At 41.6% G+C, this 23938-nt stretch overlaps 1 protein-coding gene across 5 annotated transcripts in view; it reads right to left on the bottom strand.

Moving 5' to 3' along the window:
- The window catches only part of Ipo9 (importin 9), a 47044-nt gene extending 24145 nt beyond the window's left edge, over positions 1-22899 (bottom strand). For 2 of the 5 annotated variants that reach the window (XM_038349440.2, XM_042056059.1), the window contains exons 1-7: positions 22689-22825; positions 17570-17687; positions 10368-10429; positions 10082-10168; positions 9138-9339; positions 1731-1819; positions 647-733 (exon numbers count right to left, since the gene is read on the bottom strand). In XM_038349440.2, the coding sequence (XP_038205368.1) occupies positions 647-733; positions 1731-1819; positions 9138-9339; positions 10082-10168; positions 10368-10429; positions 17570-17624 (582 nt within the window). In that variant the 5' untranslated portion in view covers positions 17625-17687; positions 22689-22825. Of the gene's footprint in view, positions 1-646; positions 734-1730; positions 1820-9137; positions 9340-10081; positions 10169-10367; positions 10430-17569; positions 17688-22688 lie in introns of those variants that run through there. The other 3 variants (XM_038349438.2, XM_038349439.2, XM_038349442.2) reach the window with 2 other exon arrangements.
- Between the last annotated feature and the right edge of the window lie 1039 nt (positions 22900-23938).

Genomic DNA, 23938 nt, shown 5'->3' with positions numbered 1-23938 from the left:
ATCCATACCTTCAACACACACACACACACACACACACACACACACTTCTCAGTTTTGAAGCATCTAAAGTTTTCTTAGCACCAGGTCCTAATCAAAGGCCACAGCTACAGTCACTGCAGGAACTCCTCAAGACTTCAGACCTCAACGCCTACCTTCAGTTCCTCACTCTAGTCTCTTAAACCTCTCCCACCAGACCACTTCTCAGACATGCACCTGGGTCCCAGGAATCGGCATTTTCAGCTAGCTTTCTTTCACACAGGAGAGCCTTACAACAGTAGAAAGGCTCGAGAGATCTATTATGAAGGGACATAGGAAGACTGGAAGTATAGCTCAGCGGCAGAGTGCTTGCCTGGAATGTGTGAGGTTCTAGGTTTAATTTCCAGCATGGAAGAACCAAACCAAAAAACCACCAAAACAGAAAGATATAATAAAAAGAAAAGTATATAGGGAAGATATTTGAAGAAATATAACTAAAACTAAAATATCTATGTTAAAAATTTAATGAAAAAGTTAAGTTAAATTTATCTATGCAAGGCTAGGGCTAGTATGCTTTCTGGTACGTACGAAATGAGTTATTGGCAATGGAAAAGGCTAATAAGACTCTGAAGCACAAATTTTGTTAATTACCAACCTAAGGCTCACTTACCTTTTCTAGCTCCTCCATGTTACAGATCATATGGGCACAAGTAGTAAAAATCTCTACTGCTCGGGAACGAGTTCGAATACCATACACCTAGGGAAAAAGATCATGGGATTGGAGTGTGTATGTGTGTACATGTGATCAGAAGTGAAACTAGGACTAATCCAAATCCCAGAGATACAGATTCAACCCACTTATGTACTAAATAGGTTTTAATAATTAAGAGAGAATAATTCAACAAAATGTTAGAACTTATAAGCATCAGCCTTTTATAGACAGGTCTGTGACTAAAAACAGGTCCTATAATACTTGAAATCCTAACATAGCTTCTATTTATTTTTTTTGAGAGAGGATTTACTTTGTAGTTTGGCCTACAACTCACTGTGTAGACCAGACTGGCCTAGAACTCAGCCTGCCTCTGCCTCCCAAGTGCTGGGATTAAAGACACATTCCATCACACAGGGTGTGGCTAATGTATGTTTTCTCCTTTTCTGGAGATAGGGTTGTTTTTCCTGCTTCAGCATCCTGAGCACTGGGATTATAGCATATGCAGTAGCTGCTGCTGCTTTATTTGTAATGATAGACGATAAACCAAGGACCTTGCAAATACTAATCACAAGCTCTATACAGAGCTGTATCCCCATTTCTTTATGTATCTCTTTTAAAATGTGGAGTATTCATTGGGAGCAAGGGATTATGAAGGCTGAATACCTGTAAGTGTTTACATATTATTGTGAACAGATCACTATTTATATACGTACTAACACGTACGTATGAAGTAACAGACTATTTCTAAATCCGTGGCTGAGTAGGCAAGGTCAGGAGTGGCATTATGAACTCAATGAGGATAGGGTACCAGAAGCTATGTGTATTGATATATTTCTGTTACTTTATCAAGTGCTTTTATCAAAGGCTTCTCTTTACAGTCATGAGGTCAAAGACTATGGTCAATTCAATCTCTGATCTGGACCACTGTAAGTTCTAGTTCTTTGGTATGGGCATTACTGACAAATCCCATGACCATACACCTGAGAGGTGGATGCTGACCAGAGCAAGACAACACTGCAACCACTGGGCTGAGATTTCATACCTCAGCCATAGTGAAGATCTTATACATTTCTGGGAGAATGACAGGAGCAACAAGTGGCATCTGTGTGTCTGTCACTTCTCGAGTAAACTCTGCAAAGACAAAAAAATAAAAAGTGCTTCATAAAGACAAAGTGTGAAAATTTCCAAGCCACTTAGCATATAAGGATGGCCACTGGTCTAGCAGCCTCATCTCAAGGAAGAAAGAGAAGCCAGAGTATTATCTGTTAGAAGGGAAGAGAGTATAGGAATACAAAAGGAAGACACACGAAATTAAGACAGGAAACCAACAAGAGACTGAAGAGATCTGCAATGCAACTGTATACAAGCAAAGACAAACAAGCCTGCTGTTGAGCACCATGTTAGCACCTGGGTACATGTCTGAGATCTCTCAAATGCCGCTCAGTTTTCAGTTCCGTCCCCTGACAAGTTGCTTCAATGCAAATAACAAAACAAACATAAGCATAGAACTCAGGAGGCAGATGCAGGTCTCTGGGAGTTCAAGGGCAGCATAATGAGTTCCAGGACAGCTAAGGGCTACCCTATCTTGAAAAAACTAACCAACCAACTACCCATCCACAGATGTACTAAGTTTCAACTCCATTTATCAATGTGTAATTCTGGAGCTGCTCTAAGTGAAGGTGTTTAACCCACTGTAGACTTGAAAGAGGCGGGAGACATACAGATCACATCCCCTTGTGCTTGGAAAAAATAAGAAAATGATATGTATAGCACATAAAGACTCCGCATCAGTCCTACAAGTCCTAGAGACCAGTTCTTTATGAGTTGTGGTTTCCTTCTGGAAGATAAATTCTGAGCTTTGAATAAGAGTGTCAAATACCAAAGATGCCATGTAGTTGCCAAAGGAAGGACACCAGGACAGAACCTTACCCGAAGATGAGAATCTGTGAATTCTTTCCAGGCTAATGTGGTTTGATAGAACAAGACCCCCTGAAAGGTCTCCATGGACCCCTAAAAATACTTTACCCAACAAACAGCAGGAAGCAGTTTGAAGAGAACATCACCTAAATTCCCCAAATGACTTTAGCCAGCCTGGTCTACAAGAACTAGTTCCAGGATAGGCTACACAGCTACAGAGAAACCCTGTCTCAAAAAACCAAAAAGAAAAAAAAAAAAAAAAGGAAAAAAGATATAATATAGAGATACTTTGCATTGGTATGGATCTTGGTCTATTGATATAAATTTAAGGCCTATTTTGCTATATGTATTTCTGTTCTTGTTTTATGTTTAAACAATTCATTCAAAAATATAATGTATAATTAAAAATTGCAGATTAATAGGTAGTCATTTATAAATAGTCAAACTTACAGTCATACTAGTTAGGTTCTCTAGATATGGAGATATATTTCAGTTAGATAATCTTCAACACTTCAAAGACCTATGGAATATGGCATTTAAAATGTTTTAAGAACGTAGACTTTTCTCAACAGTGAGACATGTCTGCTTTTGGCAGCACCAATTACTTCATAGAGGTTGATGGGCATTGAAGAAACATGTTATAGGATTCTTCAATGTGACAAGGCTAGTCATTTGGGCAAGAAACTGCTCTTGCCTGGATTGCCTGATGGTATGCTGTACGAACTGGACATGTAGGACCCACAGAAAAGTGGCTGCTGATCTTTCCAAAAGACAGGATGGTCCTTCAGTGTTCCTGTTTCACAGAGGAAACTGTCAGACATTCTGCAGGACACAGAAGAAAGCGACTGATGAATTTTGCCATTACAAGGCAGAACAGATCTTCAAATTTCCTGCTTAATGGAAAAGTATGCCAGATACTAGAGTCTGTAGGCTGAAAATGGATGCTCCAGTGTTACAGAACTCTGGGTGGCTGTTCAGGCAGCAAGATGTTTCCGTCGATTCTAAAGTTTTGGAAGTTGCTTACAATGCACTTCCTGTTTACTTAGGTAGTATTATAGCCTTCTGGGGTCTTTGAAGAGTTGAAGACAGATAGTTATAGTTTTTCTTAATTGTGATAAAAGATAAATTAGATATCAAACTTTAGATTTACAAAGATAGATTATTTTCCTTAATTTGTCAAATGTAAATGGACTAAATATTGTAACTATAATTCTTGCTCGATAACTGTTTTGTATATGTAACTTTACTATGTCAATGTTAAAACCTTCCTTTTAATTAGACAGAAAACGGGAGATGATGTGGGATGTCCTTCTATATATGTGTTGTTTTTATTGGCTAATAAATAAAGCTGTTTCGGCCAATGGCTTAGCAGAATATAGCCAGGCTAGAGAAGAAATATATATATATATATATATATATATATATATATATATAGAGAGAGAGAGAGAGAGAGAGAGAGTAGGCAGAGTCAGGGAGACACTATGTAGCTGCCGAAGGAGAAAGACACCAGAACAGAACCTTACTCACTAAGCTACCATCTTGTGGTGATACACAGATTAATAGAAATGGGTTAATTTAAGATGTAAGAGTTAGTTAATAATAATTATAATAATAGGCTGAACAGTGTTTTATTTAAAAAAGCATCAAATTCCATTTAGATTTTCAAAGAAATCAAGTCAAATAAATCTACTGGATATCATACTACCATTTCTTTTGCTGCTGACCTAAGATCAAGCATAGTCTGCACATTGATATTAAGAAAAAATACAGCATAGGGCTTGGATGTAGTCTCAGATATACAAGGGTCTGGCCAAATTCCCAGTGTCACCACCACCACCACCACCACCACCACAAAACAAAGACAGAAAGCTAAAGGGCTTTTACTAACAGAGTGATTAATTATACTTTTTAGTTTTTCCTACAATCATTGTGGACAGTCTCAATTTATTCATACTTTATAGGTTTAAGTTCGAAGCAAATTTTCTGAAGTCATTTAGTGACATTAATACCTTAAATTCCAAAACTTTAAGATCTATTGGATTGGGGCTGGAGAAATATTTCAGAGGTTAAGAGCACAGGCTGCTCTTCCAGAGGTCCTGAGTTCAATTCCCAGCAACCACATGGTGCCTCACAACTGTCTGTAATGAGATTGGGTGCACTCTTCTGGCCTGAAGGCATTCATGCAGGCAGAATACTGTATACATAATAAATAAATCTTTAAAAAAACATTAAAAAATCTATTGGATCAAATATTTAAATTCTTAGCTGCCATGCATGAGACCAAGTTTACTTTTATAACACAAAAATTAACTCTGAAGTCAAGAACATTTCTTATCCAAAAAAAAAAAGTCTCAAAATCTCAAAGACACTGGGCACAGAGGTACAAGCCTATCGTCCAGCTATTATAGAAGCTGGGGCAGAAGTACAGAAGTCTAGGAGTTAGAAGCCAACCTGGGCAACACAGAGTGGTCCCATCTGAAATAACACAGAAAACCTTAAAGAGAACTGGTCCCATTTTTCTCATGAGTTCTTACCCCACACTAGTATTTTTCTGTCTTCATATATATTTCAGTTTCTGTGGTGCAAAGTTGAAAGTCTGCCATCCTTTGAAAATGACCAGAGTAGCTATTTGTGAATGGAGGTTGACTGCCATCCACTGAGTCTGATAGAAAACGACCTCACTGCACAGTAATTTCCTTAGTCAAGTAGAAAGAAGACCCTTCTGCATTCCAATCAGGATAACTGCATGACCATCTTTTCTCTCCAGGCCGGTTAGAAAGAAGTCAAACTAGGAATAGCTTTCATTTCCTTGGCAAAAAAAATTATCTTTTGGAAGCTGGGCGCTGATGGTGCATTCTTTTAATTCCAGCACTCGGGAAGCATAAACGGGCAGATCTCTGTGAGTTCGAGACCAGCCTGGTCTACAGAGCGAGTGCCAAGACAAGCACCAAAGCTACAGAGAAACCCTGTCTCGAAAACCAAACCAAGCTGGGCGGCGGTGGCGCATGCCTTTAATCCCATCACTCGGGAGGCAGAGGCAGGCGGATCTCTGTGAGTTCGAGACCAGCCTGGTCTACAAGAGCTAGGTCCAGGACAGGCTCCAAAGCTACAGAGAAACCCTGTCTCGAAAAAACAAAAAAAAAAAAAAAAGAAAACCAAAACAAAACAAAACTCCCCAAAAAGTTCAATTACACAGTGAAGAATGAGTGTAGTCCTCAGTCATAAAGGAGAAGCAAGGGCAGTGAAAGGCTCAGAGAAGAACGCTTTGGCCTTTTTGGTAAGTTTGGTGAGCTAAAGCGATGCACAGACACAGTTACAACAGAAACATAGCAGGCGCTCTAGAAGGGCATCTGGGCATGGGAAGAGAAAGCTTTGAAAACAAATGAAGGATTTGTCTTTGACTCAGAATCAGTAATCCAGCATTAATACTGCATGGACATAGATGACAAGCAAACAGATTCGAAGTACAGAGCACAGTGCTGCTCCTCACACACACCAGCTGCAGGGACAGGACCTGCTCTTTCTAGTTTATTTCTGATGCTGTCAGTAAACACCGACCAAAAACAACTTAGGTAGGAAACTGCTTATTTCAGCTTAGGGACCATAGTCTATTATCAAGGGAAGTCAAAGCAGGAACTGAAGCAGAGGAATGCTGCTTACTGGGTTGCTTTCCTGGCAGTATTCCCTTAAGGAATACTAGGAGTTAGAGGTGAGACACAGGAAGAGGAGGGAGTGAGGGCGACCAAAACTAAGGGGACATGGAAACCCTTTATAGAAAGCCACTACTTTGTAAGCTAACTGAAAATACAATTGGTTGGGGTCTAGAAAGAGCTCAGCTATGAAGAACACTTGCTGTTCTTGAGGAGCTGTATTCAGCTCCCAGATTTTAGTCTGCCCATAGGAGGGAATTCAAGCCTGCTGGGCCCCAAAACCTTGTCAAATGACCATGGTTTGGGAGGTCCTAGGTCTTGGGGAAAATTTATTACCTTTGATCAACAGCATATTCTCAAACTTCCTTCTAAATATTTATGCTTAAACCCATGGATTATGCTGTCCACAATCTTGGTTAGAAACGTTTCTCTCTGCAGGTCAAAGTGCTGAGAATGAGTGACTCTGCATGCTTGGCTCTAAAGAAACATCTATTCCAAGGCCCCACCCCACCACAAGGCTCAGGGCAAGTCACAGAGATGGGGCAGAAAGAATGCAAGAGCTGCAGGATGGAGAGGGGTGCTGTGAAATGCTGTCTTTTGGAGATAACAGGGTCAAGGCACTCACGAACTCAAAGCAGCTCTGGTTACCTGCACAAGGTCGCACCAACAACGCCAGTCAATATTCCAACAACCAATAATGATTTACTCAATGGTTCACACAAAAAGGTGGGGGGTGGAAGGGGGGAATGGGGACATGCTGGGGTACCAAGGAGAGTGGAGTGGGGAGTTGAGGGTGGATATGATTAACATACATTTTTTACATGTTTGAAACTGTCAAAAAATACATAGAAGATATTCCATTTATAAAGTGAGAAAAGCCAGGTGATGATGCATTCCTTTAATCTTACTACTGGGAGGCAGAGGCAGGTAGATCTCTTGAGTTCAAGGCCATCCTGGTCTATATAGCAAGGAGAGAGGGAGGGAGGGAGAGAGGGAGGGAGGGAAGGAAGGAGAGAGAGAGAGAGAGAGAGAGAGAGAGAACAGTTAATGTAAACTGTATAAATTGGCAGGTCTCAGAAAAACAGATAAGATGTGATTTATGTCCTGGAACTTACTTTGTAGACCAGGTTGGTCTTGAACTCACAGAGATCCGCCTGGCTGTGCCTCCTGAGTGCTGGGATTAAAGGCATGTGCCACCACTGCCCAGTGAAAGATGATTTCTAAAAGATCAGCCCAAGCTGGGTGGCACAAACCTTTAACCACAGCATTTTAGAGGATCTCTGTGAGTTCGAGGCCAGTCTAGTCTACAAAGCGAGTTCCAGGACAGGCAGGGCTGTTACACAGAGAAACCCTGTCTCGTAAAACTAAACAAAATGTTGGGAGGTCCTGCTGGTCAGAGGTTAGTCTACCAAGACCTGGCATTTCTCTCAGAGCTTGGTAACAAGGAGGATTCCCCCCCTTGCCCCAGGGCTGGATTTAACAGTGTGTACCACCATGCTCACTCAGCTGAACCCTGGCTACTCTTAATTTTTCCTTGGTTCAACCTAGCCGTAGAGTACAAGTCTCTGAGTTTTGATTATTGTACACTTCATCTCATGTGTTTATATAATCATCTAAAGATGGAACAATCGGGCTGGAGAATTGGTTCAGTGGTTAAGAGCAGTGGCTGTATTTTTAGAGGTCCTGAGTTCAATTCCCAGCAACCATATGGTGGCTCACAACCATTTGTAATGAGATCTGGTGCCCTCTTCTGGCCTGCATGTCTACCTGCAGGCAGAACACTGTATACGTAATAGATAAAATCTTAAAAAAAATTAAAGATGGAACAACCAATTGCGATATTTTCAAGAGGCTATAGAGAGAATTACATAGAAAAGAATACTTACAAACTATGTTAAACCTAATGACTAAGGTCTGCTCAGAGTCTACTACACTGTCAGCTGGTTGTTACACTCAATGCTTTATATAGATTAGCACATGTCAACTACCAAACCTCCTTTGAGGTTAGTTAGCATCTGCAGTGGTCTGAATGAGAATAGCCCCCCTAGGCTCACATATTTGGATGCTTAGTCACCAGGGAGTGGAACTGTTTAAGAAGGATTAAGTGTGGCCTTGTTGGAGGCAGTATGATACTGGGGTGGGCTTTGAGGCTCCAAAAGCCTATGCCAGGTCCCGAGTCTGTCTCTCTGCTATTCGATCACTGAACAGCGCTCAGCTACTGCTTTAGTGCCATGCCTGTCTGCTCCCCACCAAGACAATCATGGGCTAACCCCTAACACTGTAAGCAACTCCCCAGTCCACTCTCCTTGGTACCCCCAACATGTCCCCATTCCCCCTTTATACTCCCCACCTTTTTGTGTGAACCATTGAGTGAATCATTATTGGTTGTTGGAATACTGACTGGTGTTGTTGGTGTGACCTTGTGAAGGTAACCAGTTTTGTAAGAGCTGTGTTGGTCATGGTGTCTCTGCACAGCAATTGAACAGTAGTTTAGATAGCATCTTAGAAACTAAGGCTCAAAGGGGCTATGTGAAGGTTCAAGGCGCAATCAGACTATAAACCAAAAATATAATTATTTATTTGTTATGGCATTACTGTATCACTGTATGTGTGTGGTATTCCGGCCTGTGCATGCTCTGTCACTTAATCATACCCTCAGCCTCCAGTATTCCTAAGTGAAGACTTGGAAGTATAACTATGCTAACTCAATTCCCTGGAAAGAATCAATGAAACTTCTGGTGGCTGTGGAGATAAAAACCAGAAGATAATCATTTACAAAGACCTAAAAGAGAGGAACAACACGTAATAGTTCTTTGGTCTATGACACATTATTACATTGCTCTTAATAGTTCCTCTCACAGAAGGGAAAATGCTTCTGATACCTGTCAACACACGCATGGCTCCATGGACGGCATTTAAGTCTCCGCTCACCAACATCTCCATGAGCAGGCTGAAGAGCTGGGGCCAGGCTTCTGGCCAATCCCAATGGGCAATGGCTGACACAGCATAGGCCACACTGGAGCGCACTTTGCTTATTGATTCTCTCAACCCATTGGGTAATAGCTCCCGAATAACAACTTTTGCCTGTAAAGAGGAAAGGCCATTTGTCATTAATCAGGTGGTAAGCTGTAGGCAGAGAGAGACCCATCTGCTTTGGGACAATGTTAGTTGTTCAGTTATAGTAGCCACATTTTAAATTTACTTTTTATAGTTTTGGTTTTTCAGGACAGTGTTGCTCTGTGTAGCCCTGGCTGTCCTGGAACTCATTCTGTAGACCGGGCTGGTCTCGAATAGATCTGCCTGCCTCTGTCTCCTGAGTGATGGAATTAAAGGCGCTTACTACCACGCCTGGCCCAGTAGCCACATTTTAGTTCACCAGTCACAGTGATGCTTATATTGGACATCACATATACAAAACTTTCCCACAATCGTAGAAGGTTCCAACCCACAGTACTAGACCTGTATCTCATCTGTTTTTGGGTACTCAGGGTAGCTGCTTAGCAATTGGACTAAGTAGAAGTATTATTTCATTTCATTGTTAAGCCCTCTGAAGTTGGTAATTTTAATTCTAATTTAGGAAACTTAGGATATTGAGTGTTCACAGCTAAACAGGTTTCAAATGCTCTCATGGTCTGCAAAAGGGTAGAACTGGATTTGAACACAGTCTATCATGATACTCTTATTTATATATAGTACACATAATGTCACTCACTATTTTCTTCCTAGTCTTGTTTTCTGTTATCAAAAAAATGTTAGACTAATGCTGAACGTATTAAGACTGCCTCTCACATCTTTGTAGGTAGATTAGCCACAGAACTGCCATTACCCTTTCTGTAGTTTCAGGAGGTCTGAACTTTTCCGACTGGGAACACCAGTGAGTTTCCACATACTGCTTCAGGATGACCGATGCCAGCTGTGAAGAGAGTAAGCCGTCATGTGCAACAAGAAATAACTTATTTTCACACATAGAAACCACATACTTGGTTTGATACAATTGAATCATACAAAAATCTGGTACAAAAATCCTGTTTGATACACTGCCCTGATCCTTTCTCTTTCCCCTAAGAAAGTTCCCTTACTAAGTAAAGGGAATTGGGTCAGCCTGGACTCACCTGACGGATGGCCAGTGCCCCCTGAGGATCTACAGTCAGCTCTGCCAGGTGAACGCCAAATTCTGAAACAGAAAAGTTTACTGTGAGTCTGAGGATATTCATGAAGGCCATAGCAATTCACTGAGCTCAACCTTGAAGCAACAAGGAAAGGTTTCAGAAAGAAATGTGAACCACTGCTTTGACAGTGCAGCCATTTTAGGAAATTTATAACATTAGGGTTTTTTTTTCTTTTAATTAATTAATTTATTTACTATGTGTACAATGATCTGCCTGCATGTATGCCTGTCCGCCAGAAGAGGGCACCAGATGTCATAGATGGTTGTGAGCCACCATGTGGTTGCTGGGAATTGAACTCAGGACCTCTGGAAGAGCAGTAGCCAGTGCTCTAAAACCTCTGAGCCATCTCTCCAGCCCCATCATTAGGTTTGAGAAAACCTGGCTCAACAGGCTTAACTCTAAAAAAAAAAAAACAAAATAAGGGTTGCAAAGAACAGTTTTCAACGTGCAATATAAACTTTTAAAAAAAGACAGGATTTTGACATGTAGCTTAGTCTTGAACAAGATCCTCCTACCCCAGTTCATCAAGCACTGGGGTCACGAGTGTGAGTCACATGCTTGATTAACAAGTCTTGGACTGCATACTGGGAGTCTGTTACACACTCTCACTACCAAATAGAAACAGACCTGTTCACATTTGCAAAGAAGTCAACACTGTATCAAGAATGTAAAATCAAAGATACATCTTAATTTTTATCTCACAGTCTAGAATTGTGCAAGCCAATATAGTTGGCCACCAGTCACAAAGACTGAGGTGACTGTAAATGTAAACATCCTACATTTCAAATTTAGCATGAAAACAAAGTACCTCAATAATGTTTTTCTTTGCGACACTCTCACTACACAATCCTGGCTGGCCTCAAACTCTCACAGGTCCCATAGCCTGCCTCTGAGTGCTAGGATTAAAGGCACATATGACCCTAACATCCTTAAAAAAAAAAAAACCAAACAAGATTATATGTGGAACTACACCAGGTTAGATGAGTACAGTATTTAATTCATTAGCTAATTAATTAATTTTTTAGACAAGGTCTCCCCATCATGTATCTGTGACTGGCCTGGAACTCATTATGTGCATTAGGATGCCCTCTATATCCAGAATGCTGTGATTAAAGGTGTGTGTCACTACGATCAGCCAATATTAAAATTATTATTATTTTAAAGCTTTTCTTTCTATTTTTCTTTTTCTTTTTGCTCTTCAAGGTAGGGTTTCTCTGTGAAACAGTTCTGGCTGGTTCTAGAACTCACTTTGTAGACCTGGCTGGCTTCGAACTCACAGGGTTCTGACTCTGCCTTCCGAGTGCTGGGATTAAAGGAGTGCAACACCATCACCTGGCTTTGAAGTTTTAGTTCCATGTGTATTTATGAATCGATGTATGCCACATGTATGCAAGTGCCAGTAGAGGCCAGAAGAGGACTTTAGATTGTAAGATCCCATGAAGCCAGAGTTATAGACAACTGTGAGTCTTCCAACATGGATGCTGGGAACCAAACTTAGGTTTGGTTCTGGAAGACCAGCAAGAGTTCTTAACCACCGAGTTATTTCTCTAGCTTTATGTATTAAAATTATTTTATCTGTTTCCTTTTGAATCCTCTTTAATATGGCTAGTAGGAAATTTAAAATTGCATGTGACCCGAACCACATATATACACACACTACTCCCCCGACCCCCATAAACAAATAAAACAACTCAGCAAGGGCACTAGATTTAGGCAAGTTTAAGCTCAAGTCTTGAAGCTACCACACTGTCCTTAGATAAGTTATTTATCCTTTAAGCACCAGTTTCCAAATCCACAAAGAAAGAATAGAGGTATCAATATAACAAGCAAGTATATGAAGGCACCCCTCCCCCGTCCCGATAGGGTTTTTTTCTGTACAGCTCTGGCTGTCCTGAACTTGCTTTGTAGACCAAACTACAAACTAGCCTCAGAGACCCGCCTGCCTCTGCCTCCCGCATGCAGCGATTAAAGGAGTGTGCCACCATGCCTGGTAAAGATCAAATGATTTAATACATGTACTTAGCATAAACCTGTCTTTATGACAAAAATTATTTTGCTATTTATTATTTTTATTGCCCATCACTACGTAAAGTTAAAGGGAACTTACCATGTTTCTTCTAGTAATTCTAGAGTTTCATTTTCTTACATTTAGGCTCTTAATTTATTGGGGTTTGTTTTTCTATATGGCTCAAATGCAGATCTAATTTCAAATGGTTATGCAGTTGTCCCAGCCCCATTTAAAAAGTTTCATCTATTCAGGTATAGTGGCGCACACCTTTAGTCCCAGCACACAGGAGGCAGAGGCAGGCGGATCTCTTAGTTCGAGCCCAACCTGGTATATAGAGCGAGTTCCAGGACAGCTAGGTCTACACAGAGAAATCCTGTCTCAAAAAAACCTAAAAATGCCATCATTTCCTCCCCTTTTCACACCATGCATTTATGAGACAGGATCTTATTGTAGCCCAGGCTAGCCCTGAATCGTCAACAATTCTACTGCCTTGGCCTCCTATGAGATGGAATCATGAGGGTTAGCTGCCAAGTCCAGATCGTTTGTTTCCTTTTCTTTTGGATAGCATCTCACTGTGTAATTCACAATGGCCTTGGACTCAATTCTCTTGCCTCAGTCTTCTTAGTTAAAATTACAAGCGTGCACCACCTAGTCAGCAGTGTTTCTGTGCTTTGACTCTGGCATAAGGCAGATACAGAATTTTCTACTTGCAGGCTCATGTTGGCATACAAAAATTGCTTTCAGATTTTGGAGTATGATCAGGTTTTCAAAGCAGGGATGCTCTTATTTTACTCAATTTCTATAGATACTTGTATGTAGTTTTTTGGACTTTTTTTTCTATAACTGCCTTTCTTTTATGTGCTTGTGCCACCGTGTTAATTATGGAAACTTCATATAATGCTTAAATGTCCACAGAGCTTGTCCCTTCTGGTAGTTTTGCTTTGCTATGTTTTTATAGTTACTCTTCAATCTTTGTCTTTCTGTATGACCTTCAGAATCAACTTGTCTAGCTTTCTAATAATGTCCTACTGTCTGAGCTAATAACAGGGCATCTTTCCAGTTTGTTCACATTTAATGCAGGGCTAGGGAAATGGCTCAGTAGTTCAGAGTACTTGCTGCTCTTTCAGAGACCCAGGTTTGATTCCCAGTACCCACATGGCATGTCATAACTTGCTGCAACTCTAGTCTTAGAGGTTCCAATGCCTTTTTCTGGCTTCTGAGGGCACTGCAAGCAAATGGTACACAGACATACACACAGGCAAAACACCCACCCACAGAAAGTAATAAGATAAAAAAAAAACCTGCCTACTGAAAACAAACAAACCAATAAACAACAACCACCACCACCCACCACAATATCAACTAAAGGAACGACTCTCCCACATTAAAAAGAAGTATCCTGTAATAGATTCTTATAGTTCCTATTTTATTTCAAATTAATCTTTTTTGATTGAAATCATAAATGGTTTTAAAAGTTTCAAAACAAGTTAGATCCTTTGTGTATAAGAAAGCAAGCTGCTGATTTTTGTATTTTGCCCTGAAATTTTACCAGATCCTCAAAGCTCATTCTTCTCAATGCCTTTATTTTAAATTAATTTATTTCTTCAACATGAAGGATCAGCGCTGGGGCTCTTGCTGGGCAAGTGTTCTGCTTCTCTATGGCACCCATCATGCCACTCAGGAAAGAGAGAGACTGTAAACTCTTTAAAAACATTTATTAAATGCTTAAACCACAAACACTTAAAACCTTCAGAATCATCTCTATGGATACTGAAATTCACTCTGATTCCTAAGATTGTTTTGGCTAGTTCAGATACTGAGTAAATAGGAAAAGCCTATTGATTGCAATAAAAGAAACAGGTATCTAAAACCCAGTATTATATGAGTCAACTTTTTGAAGGAACTCTAAAACACAGATGAGTCATTTACAACTTAAAAAGACCTTTGTTTTGTTTTGTTTTTTTTGAGATAGGGTCTCACTATTTCTCATTATGTAGACCAGGTTGGCCTCCAAATCAGAGATCCACCTGCACCTGTCCTGAGTGCTGGAATTGAAGGTGTGCATTGCCATGCCCAGCTGTCTTAAGCCCTTTTAAATACCAATGCTTAGATTTAATTTAAAACGTACATCAAATCTATCGTTTAAATCTATTTCATCCTTTTCACATTAAAAAAAATCTGTATGGTGTTTTGCCTGCAAGGGAGGCCAGAAGGTGGATCCCTTGGGCTCAAGTTACAAACAGCTCAAGCATCACGTGGGTGTTGAGAATTAATTGAACCCTAGTCCTCTGGAAGTATAGCCAGTGCTCTTAAGTACTGAACCATCTCTCCAGAACTAGTTTTAAAAGCACACAGAGCCCAGCAAGACAGTTTAACAGGCTAAGGGACTAGCCATCAGGCTTCATGACCTGATTTGATCCCTGGAACCCACATGGTGGAGAGAACCAACCCCGACAAGTTGTCTTCTGATCTCCACCTATGTGCCATGCACAAGCCCCATTTCCATAAATAAATAAATAACAAAAAAGGATAATACTACTAGCAAAGGAATCCACACTTGCAATTCATATACTCAGTGTGAAAATGGACATTAACCTCACACTGTGAGTCTACATGGTCTTGGTTTCCTGGGAAACTGAATCAGCTCTAGTGTGCCTAATGCGACTTCCTTCAGAATGACCCACAAATACATTCATACACTACCTGGAACACACAGAACTTTCTTTTAAGGCACTATTTAAATAACATTTATGTGGGTTTTAAAAGTTACCAGCAAGAGTTTAATTTTTGGATTATTCCTACAGGGACAAACTAAAATGAGGTGAAAATAAGCAAAATAATCATACATCATGAAAAAGATACTGAGAAATAAGACTTTTTGAGAAGGTTTTGAAATTTGAATTGAAACTATAAAGCTTTAAATAAATTTGAATGATTATCTTTCAGTGAGAGCACTGATGCTCATGTTCTAGGGTGATGCAGCTCAGAGAAGGGAAAGAAACCACATCTTCTCAGCAGTTCACACGGGCACCAGACAGCAGGGCATCACAGCACTCAGAAAACTACACATGGGCCCCACGTCATCAACTGGAGACCGAAAGGGTACTCAGAGAGAAAAACTTCCATGAAAGATGATTTTTTTTTTTTTTGCATCTGTGCCAGGAGGAGGTAGCACTCCAGTGACGATCACAAAGCTGGGAGCTTCTCTGTCACAGTCCTGAAGTAACTGTGCCTATCAAACACACACCTCACACTCCACTCAGTGGTTAGTGAGAATAGAGATTAGCCTAAGATTAAGATCTATAAGTCGACCAGGAGTCTCCACCTATAAGTACTTTAAGATGAATTTTCTATAAAAGTTTATATACTGATTTCACCCAAGAGAGAAGGTTGAGAGTTCAACTTACATGAATGCCTATTTAAAAGTCTACTGGAAAAGACAACCTGAAGATTAACCTGGTTTATTAAGAAAAGATTTAAAATAGAATGAGTAGAATATATTCTCTTCTCTACAAGTTCCCAGAGTTTCAAAACTATTAACCTTCAAATTTTAAAGACAAAAAACTAATTTGCATCGCCTTGCTACAGTGGGATATAAGAAAGGAAAAGTTCTGCCTAAACTGTATAGCCTTGTATCATACTGAAAACTTTAATTTCCATGAAAGTTGATGAAGAATCCACCAATGGCAATGGGGGGCATGGTATTAATAATGAAGTCTTCTATAAAGGTAATGCAAAGGAAAAAAAAACTTTTTTCGAGGCAGGGTTTCTCTGTAGCTTTGGAGCCTGTCCTGGAACTTGCTCTGAAGTTCAGGCTGGTCTCGAACTCACAGAGATTCTCCTGCCTCTGCCTCCCAAGTGCTTGTATTAAAGGTATGCACTACCATCGCCCAGTGAAAACCTTTTTTGTTTTTAAAAAGTATCTCCACAAGGCAAAACATTATTGTTAAAAAAAAAATTTATTTATTTATTATACAGTATTCTCAGTATTCTGTCTGCATGTATGTCTGCAGGCCAGAAGAGGGCACCAGATCTCACTACAGATGGCTGTGAGCCATCATGTGGTTGCTGGGAATTGAACTCAGGACCTTTGGAAGAACAAGCAGTGCTCTTAATCACTGAGTCACCTCTCCAGCCCCAAAACATTATTCTTGAGAGTGTAGTGACAAGAACAAACACACCCACTGACATTCACGGCCTGGGCTTAAATATGATCAACACAGTTGCTTCTTTACATTGCTGATTTCTGTCAGAGGGCACACAACCCCATCTGATAGGAATTTGAAGATGTTTACTGACAGAAGCTATACAATATCTTAAAAAAAAAACACAACTAAATATATCTGATAAAAAAACAAATAACACTTCTTTTTATGTGTGGACACAGCCCTTTGGAGATTCCTTGTTTTATGGATATGTGCCTTAACATAATTTTGGAAAACACAAAGAAAGAAGAGCTAAATAGCTTACTTGGGGATATTGAAAGCAGAGAGAATACAAGAGACACATAGACTGGACTTAGAAGAGGCTAATTCAGATTAAATTAAGATTCAATTTAAGACACTGAACCAAAGAAGAATGCTCCTATGAGGGCTATGTGAAGTGAACTTCCCAGAGTCGTTCTGTCAGGAAACAATTCCCTAGCGCCGCTTTCTAAGGTTAAACGGGGACAGCCTTATTTGGTTAATCTAGATTTCTTTCACCTGACCTTATTGGGTGTCTCCACTCCAAAGTGACATCCCTGGCCTTTCTAAGACATCCTTTGCTTTCTCTCACTTTTTAGTCTCATGTTCCACATTAAATCCATTTTCTAATCTTTTGGGTGTTTCTTTCCCCTTTCTGGTGATCTTTGCTCTCCTTTCTCTTACCCTGTTTGGCAACAATTACCTATGTAAACTTTGGCTTAGTAGGGAAAATGTAAAAGAGGGCAGGGAGGACAGCGGATAAATTAAGAACTGCATTAGCGCTGTTCTTAAGGGTCTACTAGAGATTGCCAGTGTCTAGATAGCCAACGTTAGGGGCTGTGAAGGGAGACTATCTGTAGGAAAGTTTTAAGCAGCACTCTAGAAGTCCCCTATCTATCAAGGGGTGGGTAAGCACCACAAAACCATAGCTTAAAGGGAAAAGAAAACTCTACCACTGGCCTTTTTCCGAGCGTGGCCGCCTTCCGCTCGGTTCAGTGCCCGCCACATGCCCAGGAGTGCGTCTGGATCCTTGTGGGCCGCCCTTCGCAGGTGGACAGTGCTTATGCTACACTGTAAGAAAGCCAGAAAAGTGCCCATGAGAACCAGAAAGCATCTCCAGCTAGCAGGATCATCTCTCTAGGCCTCTAAGATGGGAAAATCATCATACACAACAGAGCAGCATCTGAATGCCAGGAAAGCTGACGGAAGGAAGTATCCATACCCTCTGGTCAACGCAATGGTGGGAGAGGGGAAGAAATTATGTATTCTATTGGGAGCAAGGCAGAAGACTGGACTGGGAATACAGCTCAGTGGTAGAATGCTTGCCTAGCCAGCAGCACTGGCCCCAAGCACAGAAAAAAGACAAAATACCAAGTCAAGGGCAAGTGTTGGGGGTGGGGGTGAGGGGATAGATTCATTTCTAATAGATAAAAATAAATAACAAGATGAAAAAGACTAGGACTAAACCTAGTTATTTTACAAAAATCTCAGCTATTCAGGCTACAGAACTTAGGACTCATTCCAACACTTAGGATGCTCTTCTTAAAGAAAAGTAGGAAAGTAAAAGAAAAAGGAAAAAAATCCATTTTGAGATACAAGAAGTAAAGTATTAATATGCCAGAAACAAAGAGGTAACATTCTAAAAGTGGTTTTACCATAAATCGAATTAAAAAAAAATGAAGTTGAAGCCGGGCGGTGGTGGCGCACGCCTTTAATCCCAGCACTCGGGAGGCAGAGGCAGGCGGATCTCTGAGTTTGAGGCCAGCCTGGTCTACAAGAGCTAGTTCCAGGACAGGCTCTAGAAACTACAGGGAAACCCTGTCTCGAAAAACCAAAAAGAAGTTGACAGAACATTAAGATTCTGAGGTAAGCGACTTTAGGTAATCTACTCTTGTCTAATGCCCATGTTACTAAATGCTTGATATCTCCCTCTCTACCAATGAAAAAACAGAATTACAAGAATATGCTAATAAATAAAAAAATCTTTTTACTTTTTTACCGTATGTGGGTAGAATTAAAATTTTACAAACTCTGCTAATCAAACTCAAAAGCTCAATCCTCTGAAGAAAAACGAAAGGGGACAATTATCTGTTGAATGTCACACTACGCGGGAATTCCAGATTGCCCAGTTCTGCCTCACTCAGCTCAGGACAGCAACCACACCTGATGAAGTGGTTAACTAGCACCAAGTCTTCCTGTGTATGGTAATGAGGCTTTAAGTATGTAAAGTTTTCAGGGCTTCCCTAGATCAAAGTAATTAGGGAAAAGGACAAGTGCAGGAGTTCAAGAAAATCCTTCTAGGACATTAGGCTAATAAAAGAGAAATCAGGAGGATCTCTGACATACACACAGTTCTTTGGCTTCTACGTGTTCATTCTGGATAATGTAGTAATTGATTGTATTATTTCTCAGAAAATACAAGCTGGAAGACAAAAAGAATAATCTGGATGTAAATTTTGCTCTAGAAATCCCATTTCTTTCTTCCTTTCCTTCCTCTCCTCTTCCTGGGTTTCTGTATGTAACAGCCTGTTGTGGGAACTCCTCCAATAGCTTTGGTGCAGATGAAAAGCAAGTGCAGCCCCCTTTTCTGCTGAATTTGGTTCCTAGTTCCCAGAGCACGCAGAGGACTGTGGATTGCTACCCTTACCGTGAGTTTATCCCCAAATAAATAAAATAAACCTTTGTTATACTCCATCCCAGGCTATTGTGGAACTCTTTGATACAACTACAACTTGCCATGACTGTTGTGGAACTCAGAGATCTGCCTGTCTCTGCCTCCCGAGTGCTGGGATTAAAGGTATGTGCCACCACCGCCTAGCAGAAAACCCATTTCTTAAAAGAAGTGTTTATTTGAATCCCATCTATAGGGCCAAGGCTATAGCTAGGTAGCAGAATACCTGCTTAACAAACACAAGGCTCTAAGTTCAACCCCTAACATTAGAGGGAAAAATCCTATTTATGATACAATTTGGCCAAAACATGTTTCCCTTTCTTGCCCGTTCCTTTAAGAGGTATTAATTGATCTGTGCTTTTCCCCCACAAGTTAGAGATCCTTGCACTTGATGTACAAGAGTAGAATTCATCTGGCAACCAAGAAAGGCACACACCTCCCTTGCAAAAATAACAAGTCACTTAATCTTATAGACCACGTGGGTTTGGTGTCCCATGTGAGGCCATAGCAAATGGCTTACAGTATGGCTATTGGAAGGGACAGAGGGACTAGATATGGTAGTTACTTGACCCTGTGTTCTATGGAAACAGAAGATTACCAAAACCCCAAAACAGACACCAACTCCCAGATTCCTCTTTAACTTCAAGTTTTAAGGAAGTTGTTTCAAACGATGAAAAAGCAAAGTTCTTTTTTTTGGAATAAAACTATGTCAAGCCAGGTGGTGGTGGCATCAACGCACACCTTTAATCCCAGCACTCGAGAGGCAAAGGCAGGTGGATCTCTGTGAGTCTGAGGCCAGCCTGGTCTACAAAGCGAGTTCCAGGACTTGCTCCATAGCTACTGAGAAACCCTGTCTCGGAAAAAAAAAAGAAACTAGGTCAAAAAGCAATTCCAAGAGTGCAAAATCGTTACTCCACTCATTTGTGAGAAAGGGCTTTCATCTTAATCTGCAGGACCTTTTTCCTAACAGGAAAAATGTCCTGACAACCTAAGGCTAAGTAGTTTGTGAATTCCTCCTGGGGGACCAGGTGCTATCATCTCACGTAGAGAAGGGCCATTGCTAGAGAAGCTGTTAGCTACTTTCAGAAAGTTTCTAAGGGTCAGCCAGAATGAAAGACTGGAGACACTCTGGACCCAACGGAAGATGATGTTAAAGGCCACTCACAGAAAAGATACTTAAGGAATGAACCAGCATTCTCTAACTAAAAATAGGTACAGAAGGGGACAAGACTATTTTAAAGCCACTGAAGAGTCCAACATAGTATATTCAACTCCAGGCTTGCTCTAACCTGTAACCACATTCTATACTTGAGTCCATATGCCTTACTACTAGGTCGCCATTTCTGTTACTGCATCAAAGCTTTGCCCTGCCTCTCATCCTCATGCCACACAGCACATCACCAGTATGTTATGGGGACAGGCGGGAGAGTTGAGACAGAGTTCATTTACTTCTTCATCAGTGCACTAGGTCGAAATCCTGTACTTTTGATTTCAAGAGTCCAAAAAAGGACAAAAGTGGAAGACAAGAACTTCACAACAATCTCAAGTTTATAACTGATTTTGCCTGAAGACCATTGCACCTGGCTAGAGATGAAGAAATCAGGGCAAGGAAAGTGCTATTGTAGTTTAAGCATAAGTACACCTTTCATAGCAAGGTGTCAGACATACATTTGGGGTAGCCCAAGACTGGGTATCATTCATAGAAAGTTTAATTAAAGATCAGTTTGCATCAGACAAGCAACTAAATGCAAGTAGCAAGTTAAATACGGTAAGGTTTCTGTCTATCAGCTTTCCTTCTTTATATCAAGGGAGGCAGGTACACGAGATGTAAAGTCAAGAGGTAATAACTGAGCTGTGCCTTTCTCCCCCGCCCCCCAACAAGTTAGAGACCCCTGCACTTAATGTTCAAGAGTAGAGCCCATCAGTAGGCAGCCAAGAAAGGCACACACCTTTCTGGCAAAAATAGCAAGTCATTTAGGCTTATAGACATGTCCCATGAAACAAACAATCTTACCTAGAAAGTTAGAGACTCCTTCAGGTCAAGTTATGCATTGTTTTCCCACAGTGCTCTCCCACCCACATCTGGGAGAATCTGGTATGTTATAAAACTACAACTGGCTTTTTCCAAATAGTCCTTAACCTATTAGATCTCCCAATAGTCCCAGGACTGTACTATAACAGAATATAAAACTAAATTTAAGGGTGACTCCCCGCCCCCATCCATTTCTTTTCAATAAAAATAAATCCTGTAGGAGCATTAAGTCAAGGCTTTAAGGGTGGTTGGTCAAATATAGAAACAATCTCCCACATTTCTGTAGAGGCCTAAGTTTAAGGGGCAGTGAAAATATTCTCTTGAACTGGGAATTGAAAATATTCTCTTGAACTTGGGAATTCCAGGGATCTGGAGTCCCACTGAAATTCTGAGAGGATATATTTCTTACATAAAGACCAAGGAGAGTCTCTGGGCGGTGGTGGTGCACACCTTGTAGCCCATCACTTAGGAAGCAGAGGCAAGAGGATCTCTGTGAGCTCCAGGCCAAACTGGTCAATAAGAACTAGTTCCAGGACACCTAGGGCTGTTACACTGATAAACCCTGTCTCGAAAAACAAACAAACAAACAAACAAAAAAGGCCAAGGAGAATTTACCTTTTCTCTGTTCTTTGTAAAATGATCTGATGAAAGCCCACTAAGCAGGAAGTTAAGAGAAAACGTCAAACTAGTAGTTTCTTCTCTATCACTTTAAAGAACATAATGGGAGGATGAGAACAAAGAGCTTAAAACAAAGGAAGATCGGTCCCTAGATATGAAAATGCACAGTATTTAATAACTGCCAATGAATCTTAAAAAGAAACAAACAGAAAGCATGATCGGGGAAGTGAAGTAGTGTACATCTAATTGAGTTAAATTTCTAGGAAAACGTGGTGTCTGGACAACCAGCCAGATTTCAAACTCTGATGCTGAAACTTGTTTGATGGTAGCCGCCTTCTCCTGGGCCTTACCTCTCACGCTTCCCTAGCGCTCTTCCCTGATCCCACTACAACCGAGCTGCTGAAGAAAACGGCAAAAGACCTTGCCTGGAGCTCAAATATCATCCAGACAGCGCGACAGCGACAGCTCCACGTCGAACTCCATTTCTGTCCTCTGCAGAAGCTAGGCACTATCTATCTTTTCAAGTCTTCACCCACCCCATCCCCGCCAAGGCTCCACCTCCTCCGACCCTCTCCTTTCAGACGCGCCACCCTTCTTCTAGGACTTTCTCAGCCATCAGCGGCACACCCCAGCACCCCCGCTCCTCGTGCCCACCTCTCCCCTGGCTCAGGCTCCCCAGGTCCCTGCGGTCAGCCGAGTGTGCGGCCGGCCCAGGTCCGAGCCATCCTCGTGACGGTCCCTCCTCACTCACCCTCTGTCACCTCCAGCACCTTAATCTGTTCCTCTGCAGCCGCCCGCACCTCCTGCACGGGGGACAGGATCCCGGTGAGGGTATCCACCAACGCCTCCTTCAATCCCTGTGCTACTGGACCCGGCAGCCCAGAAGCCGTACCAGCTGCCGCCGCTGCCGCCATCTTTTCTCCCCTCAGCCCGCCAGCCCCGCGGCCGGGACCCGCCACCGAATGACGGCTCCCGCGTACGGCCAATCCGCGAAGCCGCGCCTGCGCATCTAAGCACGCGGGAGCGGGCGGGGGGGCGGGGAGAGGTTGCTGCCTCCGGAGACAGCGCCTTCTGCGGCCGGAACGAGCCGCGCTTCTGCCGGCAAGGAACGCTTTTGGGGATGTGTGTGCACACAGAAAGCCATAACGGTTTGGAGTCCTGAAAGTCAGGCGCGCTTGGAATAAAGGCCGTGATACCTGATTCTAGGCTCAGATTTAAGACGTGTTAGCACAGAGGTAGGATGGAAATGGATACAGAAGGCTTTAAGGAAATAGCAGAAATAACACCTATTTTAAACTAACACCCCTCCTCCCAACTCTAAACATGGATTCAGTTGGGTCCGTTCACGTTTTAGTTTTAGAGATCCAAAGATGCCTGGGGGGCGTGCGGAGAAACTGGAGTGAAATTGGCAGTCCCCAATTTTAGTTTCTTAGTTTTTTAGTTTTTCAGTTTACATGAGCCCAATCTCAAATGAGAAAGTGGCTGTCCAGGGGAGAGTACCTACATGTGAAGGAGCATTTCTCCTCACTGATTTTTTTTTTCCTGGTTTTTCGAGACAGGGTTTCTCTGTGTAGCTCCCACCCCACCCCCCCACCCCCAGACAGGGTTTCTCTGTGCAGTCCTGGCTGTCCTGGAACTCGCTCTGCAGACCAGGCTGGCCTCGAACTCCCTGAACTCTCCTATCTCTGTCTCCCAAGTGCTGGGATTAAAAGGTGTGCACCACCACTGCCCAGCTATAAACTGATTTTTAAAAATATATTTGGGAGGCTGGAGAGATGGCTCAGTGGTTAAGAGCACTGACTGCTCTTCCAAAGGACCCGGGTTCAATTCCCAGCACCCACATGGCAGCTCACAACTGTCTGAAGATCCAGTTGCAGGGGATCTGACACCTTCACACCAATGCACATTAAATAAACCATAAAAATTAAAAAAATATAATCTATTTGGTGTTAATTTGTTTGGAGACAGGGTCACACATGGCACAGACGGGCCTCAAACTTT

This window comes from Arvicola amphibius, chromosome 12 (assembly GCF_903992535.2).
Source record: "Arvicola amphibius chromosome 12, mArvAmp1.2, whole genome shotgun sequence".
In the NCBI taxonomy this organism is placed as follows: Eukaryota; Metazoa; Chordata; class Mammalia; order Rodentia; family Cricetidae; genus Arvicola; species Arvicola amphibius.
This window is presented reverse-complemented; position numbering and strand designations above follow the sequence as displayed.